At 36.1% G+C, this 10,745-nt stretch overlaps 1 protein-coding gene across 3 annotated transcripts; it reads left to right on the top strand.

The window, feature by feature from the left end:
• Positions 1-409: 409 nt before the first annotated feature.
• Positions 410-10,491, top strand: LOC140670575 (uncharacterized). Of its 3 annotated transcripts, none has more exons than XM_072901238.1 (15): positions 410-517; positions 1,260-1,440; positions 1,516-1,617; positions 2,445-3,302; positions 3,435-3,828; positions 4,486-4,853; positions 4,912-5,343; positions 5,415-5,588; positions 6,862-7,077; positions 7,285-7,536; positions 7,618-7,901; positions 8,120-8,222; positions 8,699-8,890; positions 8,962-10,074; positions 10,148-10,491. In XM_072901238.1, exons 2-15 carry the CDS (start codon positions 1,267-1,269, stop codon positions 10,244-10,246), a joined length of 4,761 nt encoding a protein of 1,586 aa, XP_072757339.1. In that variant the 5' UTR covers positions 410-517; positions 1,260-1,266; the 3' UTR covers positions 10,247-10,491. The 3 variants fall into 3 exon arrangements, with proteins under 3 accessions (XP_072757339.1, XP_072757340.1, XP_072757341.1); XM_072901239.1 differs by having other exon boundaries at positions 444-517; positions 1,264-1,440; XM_072901240.1 differs by lacking the exons at positions 410-517; positions 1,260-1,440; positions 1,516-1,617 and adding an exon at positions 2,026-2,290.
• Positions 10,492-10,745: the final 254 nt, after the last annotated feature.

The raw sequence follows: 10,745 nt of genomic DNA, 5'->3' as shown, positions 1-10,745 counted from the left end.
TTATGTTCTTTATTCTTTCTTCTTTTGTTATATTTTACTTTTTGACTGATTTTTGTACCAAAGGGACTCGCTTCTCGTTTAAGAAATAAATAAAATAAAATAACAATGACATATTTCAAGAAGGAAGTTTAATAATAGAAACGAGTAAGAGATGCATTTGTCGAAATTGCTTTTTTAATTCGATTGATTGAAAAAGTCGGTGAAAAAATTGAATGCATCCCCTGCATCGAATGTATTGCCTTTTGTAACGTAATTGGGAAACTTTTGAATACCGGATCTGTTTTCTTGAAATCGAGGAAGTTCGATTTCCCAAGCGTGAAACACGCGCGCGTGTTTGCACGCGCGTCTGCGCAGGAACACGAAGCAAAAATGTATCGTCGACTTTGCGCAGGCGGTCTTTCGAAACGATATTTTTAGAGATGCGAGTCGCTGCCCGCTAGCAATGACGGTAGTCAAGAGTCGTTGTTGACCCTCGAAGCCGAAGCCACGAATTTCACGATTTTCCGATTGACCATTGGTGAGCGACTTTCAAATTTGGGGATTTTAAATCCCCAAGTTATATATAATTCGATACTTATCTCTGATTTTATCGTCCCTTTCAATTAAAATAAAGTATTAACTGGGTCTTTGCTATTCAATATAATAACACGCGTAATTTATCACTCAATGTTTTAAGACCTTATATTTATGCAAATCTTTCCGGCTGCATTTGTCGAGCACGTTGTATGTACAATATGTTATGCTTGTTTCATCGAATAGACTATTTGTTATTTTCTATCGTTGTAATTAAAAGTTCCAAGTCTAAATGTCTTTCTATTTTTAATTAGTTTTTAATGCTACTTAAAGAAAAGAGAAAGAGAGTCGGAACACAATCTAGATCAGAACTAGGTTCTAAAAATAAAAGCTTACACAATCCAAACTTTTTCTTGTGGCAATCCTATGTACATATAGCTATACCTCAATGTTTAATTTAAATAGATGTAAGAAAAAAACATCTCGCTCATTGTGTAAAATTATTAAGAATTGTCACAATTTTATAATAAATTTTGAGTTTAAGTTACTATTTTAAAGCAACTTTAAGATACATTTATACTTATAATATATACGTTAATAGAAAGATCATGAGCATTTCTATAGGACTGTTATACTTTTTGCAAAATGAGTAATATTGCATGGAATTATATATGAAGAAAATTATTTGTAAAGAATAAAAAACCAAAGGTGCGCACACATTTATTATTCTGACAATTTCGGAAAAGTTAGATAATGGGAGCCTCAAGTAGTAGTAGCGATATACGTTCGACGATGTCGATCTCTACGAACGAACAGGAAACTGGAGCGTGTTTGTATTCGGAAGACGCTTGCTCTACGAAAGATCAAGAACAAAGACCACACGTCAGAACGAACGTTTATAAAGACGAGGATCAGCCACGATCGCAGGTATACTTTTCTTTCTCGTCAAAGAGAAAGACAGACATTTTATAGCGAATTTTTATTTGCAACTTTGACGCGCAGGGCCCGAGTCCCTACGCGACCTTGAAGACAGGCGAATTGTGGGATCAAAGGGCAACAGCACCTGGCCTATCCAATATGCTACCACCTAAACGCGAGACCTTGGTGAGAGAGAGAGAGAGAGAGAGAGAGAGAGAGAGAGAGAGAGAGAACTGTCATTTTTCTTCTATTCTTGCTTTTCTCTTTATTTTCGTGATTATCGAGTCAACGCTATCAATATTTGTCTCGATTACCGTCTGGGAATCAGACGGTAATCGATTGTCCAAGACACACGGGCGACTAAATTTAACTTCGGACAGTGCCATCGCGCCGAGTTGCGATTTTCCGGATAAAAACGCGCAGTTTTGTCTCGCGGAAGCCGCTTCTGCCACAAGCTGGCTTCTCTCCAATTCGTGATTTTGGGAGAACACGCTGACTCACGGTCACGAAAAGCTGTTTCCACAATCATCGATCGCGATCACGTGCTTGCTCTCGGTCGACGCAGTGGTTCTATGCCAGTGTGCTATCGCGAATCGTCGAGAGCGGATTACTTTTTTATTCGGATTTACTTTTTTAAGCCGAAAGAATCTATTTCTTCGTGAAATTGTAAGCTTGTGCGAAATATAATTTCCAATCGTATATGTTAAAATTTTTGTTCCACGAAATTGTGAGAAAAAACATTTCTTTATATTCTACATCTCCTTTGTTTCGAAGTCGGATGATTCATCGTTTCACTCGCTCTTGTCATAGTTAAATTTACAAAATTGTCGTCATCAACACTGTCATTTATCATATGCAGGTACTTATTAACGCACACAGATAACTTTTAGAGAGATTAAAAAAAAATATTTTGATCGTGTGTTAAGTTTCAAAAGAGTTATACTTTTGCAAACAATCGATTTACGTATTTCCAAGCCGCTTAAAGATTCAATCTCTGCTTAATTATATTGCAGTTAACCTGCGCCACGCAAATGACAGGTTGGCAGTCAGCCGATGGTCGCAATTTTCCGACGTGTCAACAGAATAACGAAATCATGGAACTTTCCGAATTGCGAATCATCTCGCAACTAGCCATGACCAATTATCAATTAGCCAGCGCGCATAACGCGATGCTGGCGCGAATGGAAGCTTTATATTCAGAGCTGTCGAAAGATAGGCAGGACCGGAAGACGAATTCTTCGGAGATACGCGATGATATTCTTCGAAAAAGACTATCGGACACCGAAGAAGTCATTGAGAGGGAAGAAACACGAAGATTGGAGCAACGCGTCGTTAGATTGGAGAGACTGCTGGCAGCGAGCTCCGCTGAACAATGCAAACAAAGAGAGGATAACAAACTGTGTTCTAGAATCGAGAGGTTGGAGAATTTGCTGAAGTCAAGAGATACAAAGGACCGGTCGATATCCGTGGAATCTTCGGAACGACAAACGAGTGACATCGTCATCGATGTTGTTAGTAAAGTACCTGAAGATTGTGACGACAATCAAAGAAGAAGAGCGAAAGAACAAACGGTTGATGTTCATAGATACTGTAATACTTATTCCGATGATTCCGAAATAACTGTTCCTAGAATAGATGATAATTCAGATATCGCGAGCATAGATAAAATGCGCAGAAGACGCGCAAGATTGAGAGACGATGAGCAAAATTCAACGACGGCAAGTTTAGCGAGCGAAGAAATACTCAGATTGTCGGAAGAAGTTGAGAGATTGAAAACCGATCGATTGGAATATCAAAGTGCCAACGAAAAATTGCTGTGCAATTTAGCGGACCAGAAAACCTCGATGGAGAAATTAAACGTAGATTATGAGGTATAATGACATTTAAAGACTCTTGATTTCAAAAATTCCAAAAAAGAAGTGATCCGTAAATAATTTTAATAATTTATATTTCAATAATTAATAATTTTTATTTCAATTAAAATTATATATATTTTTATTTAGGAATTGAAAGAGCGATATGCAATGGTAGAAAATGATTTACACGAGCACAAACAACAATATAACGAACTGACGAAACACTTGGACTCTGCTAAAAAGGAAATCGAAAGATTGCTGAAAGAGATCGATATCTTTCAATTGGAAAAAAATACTGCCGACACAAGAATCTCGACTTTGGAAGAGGATCTGCAGAAATCGCTGCTCGAGAAAGAGCAAATCAAGAACGCGGAAAATCAAAAGACGTCAAAGTTACGGGCACAATTGTCCGAGGAGGTCTCGGACAAAAAGAAACAGATTAAGGCTCTCGAAGGCGCTTTGCAGGAGATACAAAGACTGAAAGAAACAATCAAGACTGAAAAAAACAACGTGAATAGCATTGCTTCGAAGGAGGATATCGGTATGTTTATACATGTAAATATTGTGCATACACAGAAAAAAAGAATATTCTTACTTTGACAATATCTTTAGTTTCAAAATGTAAATCTTGAAATGAGATTATATTGCGTTAAACAAGGAAAATTTTCTTGGATCAAGACATTTTATATAGTTCAAGGAAGAAAAATATATTCTTGTTATTTAAGAATAATTTTCTTGAATGGAGAGGAAAAAATGTTGCCTAGAAAATAACACATGTTCAAATCGAAGATTATAATTTTTTTAGAGTTAAAATAATTATTTTAGTATTGAAATACTAAAATTATAATATTGTTGTTAAAATACTAAGATTATAATATTGTTGAAATTTAAGATTTTTAAATTCTTTTAACAAGATTATAAATTGTTGCGTATATATGAAACAGTGTATATATGAAACGCGTTCATATGAGTATATAAGTTTTGATTTGACACTTGCTCTTTTTTCTGTGTACAAGTATCATATACATATAAAAAATATATTATTTTGATATATATTTCTTATTATATTTGATTTCATATCAAGAATTATCATCTTTTTGATTATCATCGGTAATGAATTAATCCGTACACGGCGATACAAAATTGACTTGTGTTTTAAATCACAAAATTATATTGAGTGTTTATACATACATCGCAGATGCTGTCGACTCGATAGATGACATATCGGAGAGTACATCGAATGCAGATCGTGCCTCCGTCAGCATAGAGGAATTTAAAAAAGAACTAACCCTGAAGAGAGAAGCTAGACATAGAGCTATTGCAGCGGTCTCGTCCGAAATGGAGAGACTTAGAAAAGAATTAGACGCCGAAAAGGAAGCGCATTCCGAAACGTTAAATATGCTGACCCTCTTGCGTTCCGTTCACGGTGATCTCGATCTCGCGACTGGCGATTTCGCAAAGTCTACGATGAAACAACAACAACAACAAGGAAAGGACAAGCGCTTGGACGAAAGCGAGAAAATGTTGAGACGCGCAGAAGTGCAACGATTAACGAACACGTTAAAGGTAAAAATCATATTTGCTTCACGAAATCTGAGTATAGGTAGAGGTGTCTGCTTTATAGGTATCCGACGAATTAAGGAATGACATACGATGCCAAATCGAGAAAGTGGACGACCTTCGTTACCATTTAGAGACCGATCCAGAGCGTCATCGACATCGTATTCGGTGTTTGACGGAAGTGACCGGCAAGGAACGCGAATCTCTCATCGCGCGAGAACGCCGGACCAACGAGCTGAAGGATTACCTGGCTCAGATGTTGGTCAGATTGGGCGACAGGAGTTTTCTGGAAGTCCGTGACGACGCGGATGCCGAGTGTGATCGACAACTGGAGAACATAAATGTGTTGAAGGGTCTCTACAACGAGAGACTGAGAGTTTTGACCGAGCTGAAAGATTCCGCGGTCAAGGAACTGGCGGACGTGAAACAGAAGCTGGAGTATTCTCTAAAGAAAGCCGAGAACTTGGAAGAGGAGCTCAAGAAAGCCGAAGAGAAGGTAACGAGATTTTTCTATGGATCATTTACATACATATATTCAAGATTCTTATAATGCATTACACCTGACAGGTCGATGCTCAAGACACGGAAATCACAAACTTGGAATCTCAATTGGGATTAACCAAGGCAGACTGCAGAGATCTTCAAAATCAAATGTCTCTGATTAATGGATTATTTACGCAGATGCTACTTGGAGCTTCCTCCGCGGATATGGATCTTGATCGATTGACTCAGTTGTTACAGGTATGGCTATGAAATTTTTTTTATTTGCACTTTTGATAATTTATTATGCCAAAAGATAAAAAGTTAACTTGAAAAATGGTGAGTAAGAGCAAAATGTTGTAATTGGTGCGCAAGTATTTATTTTATGTTTCAAATTTATCTATTAAAATAACGTCAACGTTTCGGCCAACTTTATGACCTTGTTCAGCGCAAAAAATACAAATCTAATGAGAACATAATGATTTCGACAAAATACAATTATACATTAACATGTCCATAGGTGACGACGCGAAGAGTCGAATAAATATTTCGAAAAATGTCAAAAAAGTTTTTATGTAGTCGTTAGGTTAAAAATAAACATGAAATTAAATTAGATGAAATTGATAAGTTAATGTGTTCCTCCTTTAGTTGGTAGGCCAAAAAGTGACAAGAAAATTGATTTATATCAAACGAAAAACAAAAAGTTGGAAACCTATATTGGAATAAGTAAAAATCAACTTACAATTTCACCAGTTATTAAACATTTCTTTAAAAAAAGCACTGTGTTATGATGTAACTTACATATTGGTCCAAAAATGTTGTACTAATAATATTTTTGAAATGTTAAGATGTTTAACGATGAACTGAGTTTGCGATAATGCAAATACGTCAACTATTATATCGCGGAAAATAACAAAGAATAACAAAACATGTGGCTTTCAGGTTATTTAGATTTTTGACACTTTGTCTATAATGTTTATGTATGTACAGTTTAGACATTCTGTATCTGTTTGCAAGTTTATACTGTTTGTTTGTCTTTTTATAAATATCATTTCAGAAATCAATCTTTTATCGCAGAAATTCTCTCTTTCTAAAATTTTAACTCCTTCCCAGTCAAAATCGTGATTATAGTCTAATCTATGATTAGTAATGACCGAATTATTTTTATTATTCAATATATTAGATTTATGTTCCGAAATTGTTGTTTTTAATCTCCTGCTTGTTTGTCCTCCATATAAAGCTGTGCAATTTTTACAGTTAATTTTATAAACTATATTTGATTGTGAGGATGGAGGAACGGGGTACATTTTTGATAAAATTATTTAATTTGTTTATACTGTAGCAGGATAACGTACTATACTACTACAGTATAATAAAAGATAAAATTGATATTTGAATATATTTAAATAATTATAATTAATATTTTAATATACTATTACTGGAAAAAAGATCGACTTTAAATTTCGTGAAAGAAGATGCGAATAAAAGAATTGACGATAATAAAAAATAATAACATTTGATTTGAAAATTGCAGGAGAATCACGATCTTATAAGTGACATAGCCAGAGAAGAAAGTACCGAAGCAGCGGCCCTTCCTAAACTTCTATTGGATTTGGTCGAGCAAGTCGAAGGCGGTAAAAACACTTCTCAAAAACACGCGGGTGACGAGAACAATATAGGGAATGTTGGCGAAGTTGATAGAAAGGAAGATGATTTACAAGAAGAAGATATTGCTCATAATTTACCTAAGGTAATAATGATAATAATAAAAATAATATTAATTATAGTGTACGTTCGTATAATTCTCATTTTTCTTATTTTTAATTGTTAACTCGCGCGGATGTATCGCGCTATATCGCAATGATACTAAATCTTACATGATTATGTGCCTTTCTAAAGAACGTAATAAGCTTAATAAGATCGGTTTTGTTAAAGTAATTGCAAAATTACGCCGTAGGTATGGCGTGTTTTATTGGAGTTACTTAGCTGTCATGCGGTGACCTCTCCGAGCGTTTCCGTCGCATCTTGCTCGGATCCGAACAGCTGTTATAAGTCTGTGGATACTCCAGCCGGACCAAGATTAGTAATATCCGTAAGTAAAACATATATTCGTCTAAAGGAATTGATCTTGGAGAAGAAACATTTGGAGAAGGAAATGAATCGCATGAAGCAGCTGAACACTCACTTGGAGAGTAAGCTGAGCGAGCAGGTAAGCGATTTATCGCATTAATTTATGTATTTTATGTACAAAGGCAGAACGAAAATCGATTTTCATTTTCTTGATATTTAGGAAAAGAGACTTTCCACGGTGTCGGCCGAGCTGGCCAAAACGTGGAATATTGTCGGTCGAATGCAAGTACAGCATCAGCAATTGCATACACACGAGGAAATTCTACGTTACGAGTTGCAAGAGAAGAGGAAGATGTTGCAAGAATTGAAACAGGAGCTAGAATATTGCAGAGAGAAATGGGAGTCGGCCAGGCAAAAGAATACAAATACCGAATTAGAATGGAGAAGTTTACGTCGCGAATTTGCTGCACGGAAAGCTTTAGCCGCTCACGATTCTTTTAACAGGTTAAATTTATAATTTTATTGTGTATATCTATCACTTTAATATCAAAGTATTTTTCTAATCTTAACAATTTTAATATTTTTAATCAATTGTTATCCTGTATTAATATATTAATATAAAATATCATGTAATAATTTTATTATACAATACGTTACGTAAAAATACGTAAAAAAACGTCCTATAATTTCGGATTTTTTTTAAATTTCATTATTCTATGCAGTGCTGAAAGCGGTTTCAGCGATGAGAGAGGTGACGATACTGATGAAGAAGAAGAGGCGATTGAAGGAAGAATCCGGCACGGTCCGCGCAGACGAACACGAAAGGTAAATATTATTCGTTTAGTCAATCGTATACACTCAAAAAAATGCTCTTGCAACTTGAACAAAAATTTTCTAAGTGTAAAAAATTAACTGAAACAGATAAATCAATTATTAGCAAATACTGTGATACTGCATATATTTTGCACTTAATCGATTTAAATGACAGAGACAGAATTTATATCTGTACTATTAGTGTAATTTAGACAGAAAATTTTTCTGCGATGCCTATCTTTAAGGTTTATAATTCAAGGAGAATTATATCTGTGATTAATATTTGGCAATGGAATCTAAATTTTCTAGAGGTATTGCTAGAATATTGCTGCTATAAATTCTATACGTGACAAACAATATTCTAACAGATGCAAAAAGTAGCGATAAATTTTCATTGAGACATCTAGAAATCTATCTACATTAGCAAAATATTTTTTTGAGTGTACAAATGATAACTATTCAACAATATTGGTTCTCTATTGACGCAGGAGAGTCCTAGAGCGCCAACACCGGACACAGAATCTGAACAGCCGACGGATACTGAATTATCAGAGTCAAAAACTGGTTCCTCGGCGACCTTGGAACAACGTACACCCACGCCGGAAACCGAAGCGGAATTGGACGAGACAGAAATCACGCATGTTGACTCTACAGAATCTGTTGATGCAGCGGGAACTAGTGTAAGCAAAAGTTGCAAAAATAATTATACATATATACTGTATTATTGTGATACTGAATTAATTTCAAACAGCGCGTTGCGGAAAGTACGCAGGAATCTTTGAATCCTTTGGACCAGGCTCTTACTAACGTCATACAGAATCTTATAAAAATCAACGACGGAGAATCAAGCAGGAATGTTTCACGAGAGGATGCGACCTGCTCATTCTTTGAAGATCCCTGCGAGAATCTGGCTATTGAAACCGATGACAACACGGAAAACAATCGTACTTCGACAACTTTAAAAATGGATATCTGCAGCAGAAATTTACAATCCGGGAGATCGTTCAGTGATCAATCTCGATGTTCATCACCTCCGGTGCATATTCTAAAACGAACGGCCACGAGTGTCGACCTACCTTCGGCGGTGAATAATAACGGATCGTCCGAATCGTCAAGCGAATATTCAAAGCCACATGACGATGAGATAATCAAACTTGAAAGTATCCCGTCATCAGCTCTTTCTCAGGCATCCCCTACCGCAAATTCCACCAACACGATGTCTGTCTTTTCCATCGGACCTCTCCCCGTCACATTATCGTCATCTTCGTCTATAAAGAGCGTGCAGTTCAGCAACCCCTTGATCGTGGGCCCGTCTAATCGCTTTTTTGCCCCTATGTTTGGTGTGGCTGTAGAGGAATCCAACAACTTTACGGATAATAACTTTGCTGCGTTCTCGTCGATGGTGTCATCGAGTCAAGAAGAAGAACCGATGGACGGCAGAGATCAACGATCTCCCAGATCAATAGAGAGTATCACAGATTCCGATAGCATTTCCTTAGATTCCTCTTCGAGCGTGGACACCGTCAGAGACCTTTCCATGGCCGATCTCGGTTCTACGCCATCTACATCTAAGGAGCTACAGGAAAGCGCAACATGTTTGCAGAAGGAATCTATGATCGCTTCGACGAAAAGCCGAACTCCGGAGGAAGTCTTGGCGACACGAGCTGATCGATTAAAACGTTTGGAGGAGCAAGCTGATTGGCTTGTGAAGAAGATGAACGCTACGAGCAAACGGAGCACCGCTCTCTGCACAAGATTAGAGGAGCTTCACGAGGCTTATGGGGAACCGCCGGTTCCTCCACCCATGCCAGATGTTTTACCTAGTCGTAGACTACCATCCAGTCTGCACAATCTACCTCGTCAGGTAAGAGCACGTAATTATCTTGAGTAGATTGCTGCGAATTGTCTTTGATCTTTGTATCCAATTTTTCTCGCAGATTCTTGAATCGCCGTCCACTGGCGACACCGAGAACATCGAAGATGAAAGCTCCGATGTGGCAAAAAATGATAAATCATCAAACGCAAATGCATCATGATGAGTTTATAATATTTTACTCGCGAAGAGTCCTGTGGTTAATATTTATTGTCATCGTTCAATGGAAATACAACGCATATAAAGTGCAATATGTATTAAGTAATTGGCTACGTAAATGCCTTCCCGGATTTATTCAATATCATTTCTCGTAATATTAATACAGGTAAAACAAACCATATTATTATTCTTTCTCAAGATATCTTTTCGATCTTAATTTTAATAAAGATTTGTCAAGATTAAAAATAAGATATTTTGTTGTCTGTTATATCTTATGCAATAATGATATGATTTACCCACCTATTTTTTTGTATATCACATATGTGATATAATTAATAAGTGACACCCTATATACAATTTTTTTCTTGATAAATAAACAATATTTTTCATACAGGATAATATATTTAAATTTTAAACAATAATTTTGTTGTTTTATCTTGTAAACTTTCAAAATATTAATAATTATAATAATTAAATTTTAATTATAATAATTATAATAGCTT

This window comes from Anoplolepis gracilipes, chromosome 10 (genome assembly GCF_047496725.1).
Source record: "Anoplolepis gracilipes chromosome 10, ASM4749672v1, whole genome shotgun sequence".
In the NCBI taxonomy this organism is placed as follows: Eukaryota; Metazoa; Arthropoda; class Insecta; order Hymenoptera; family Formicidae; genus Anoplolepis; species Anoplolepis gracilipes.
The sequence above is the reverse complement of the archived record's forward strand: the minus strand, read 5'-3'. Positions and strand labels throughout refer to the sequence as shown.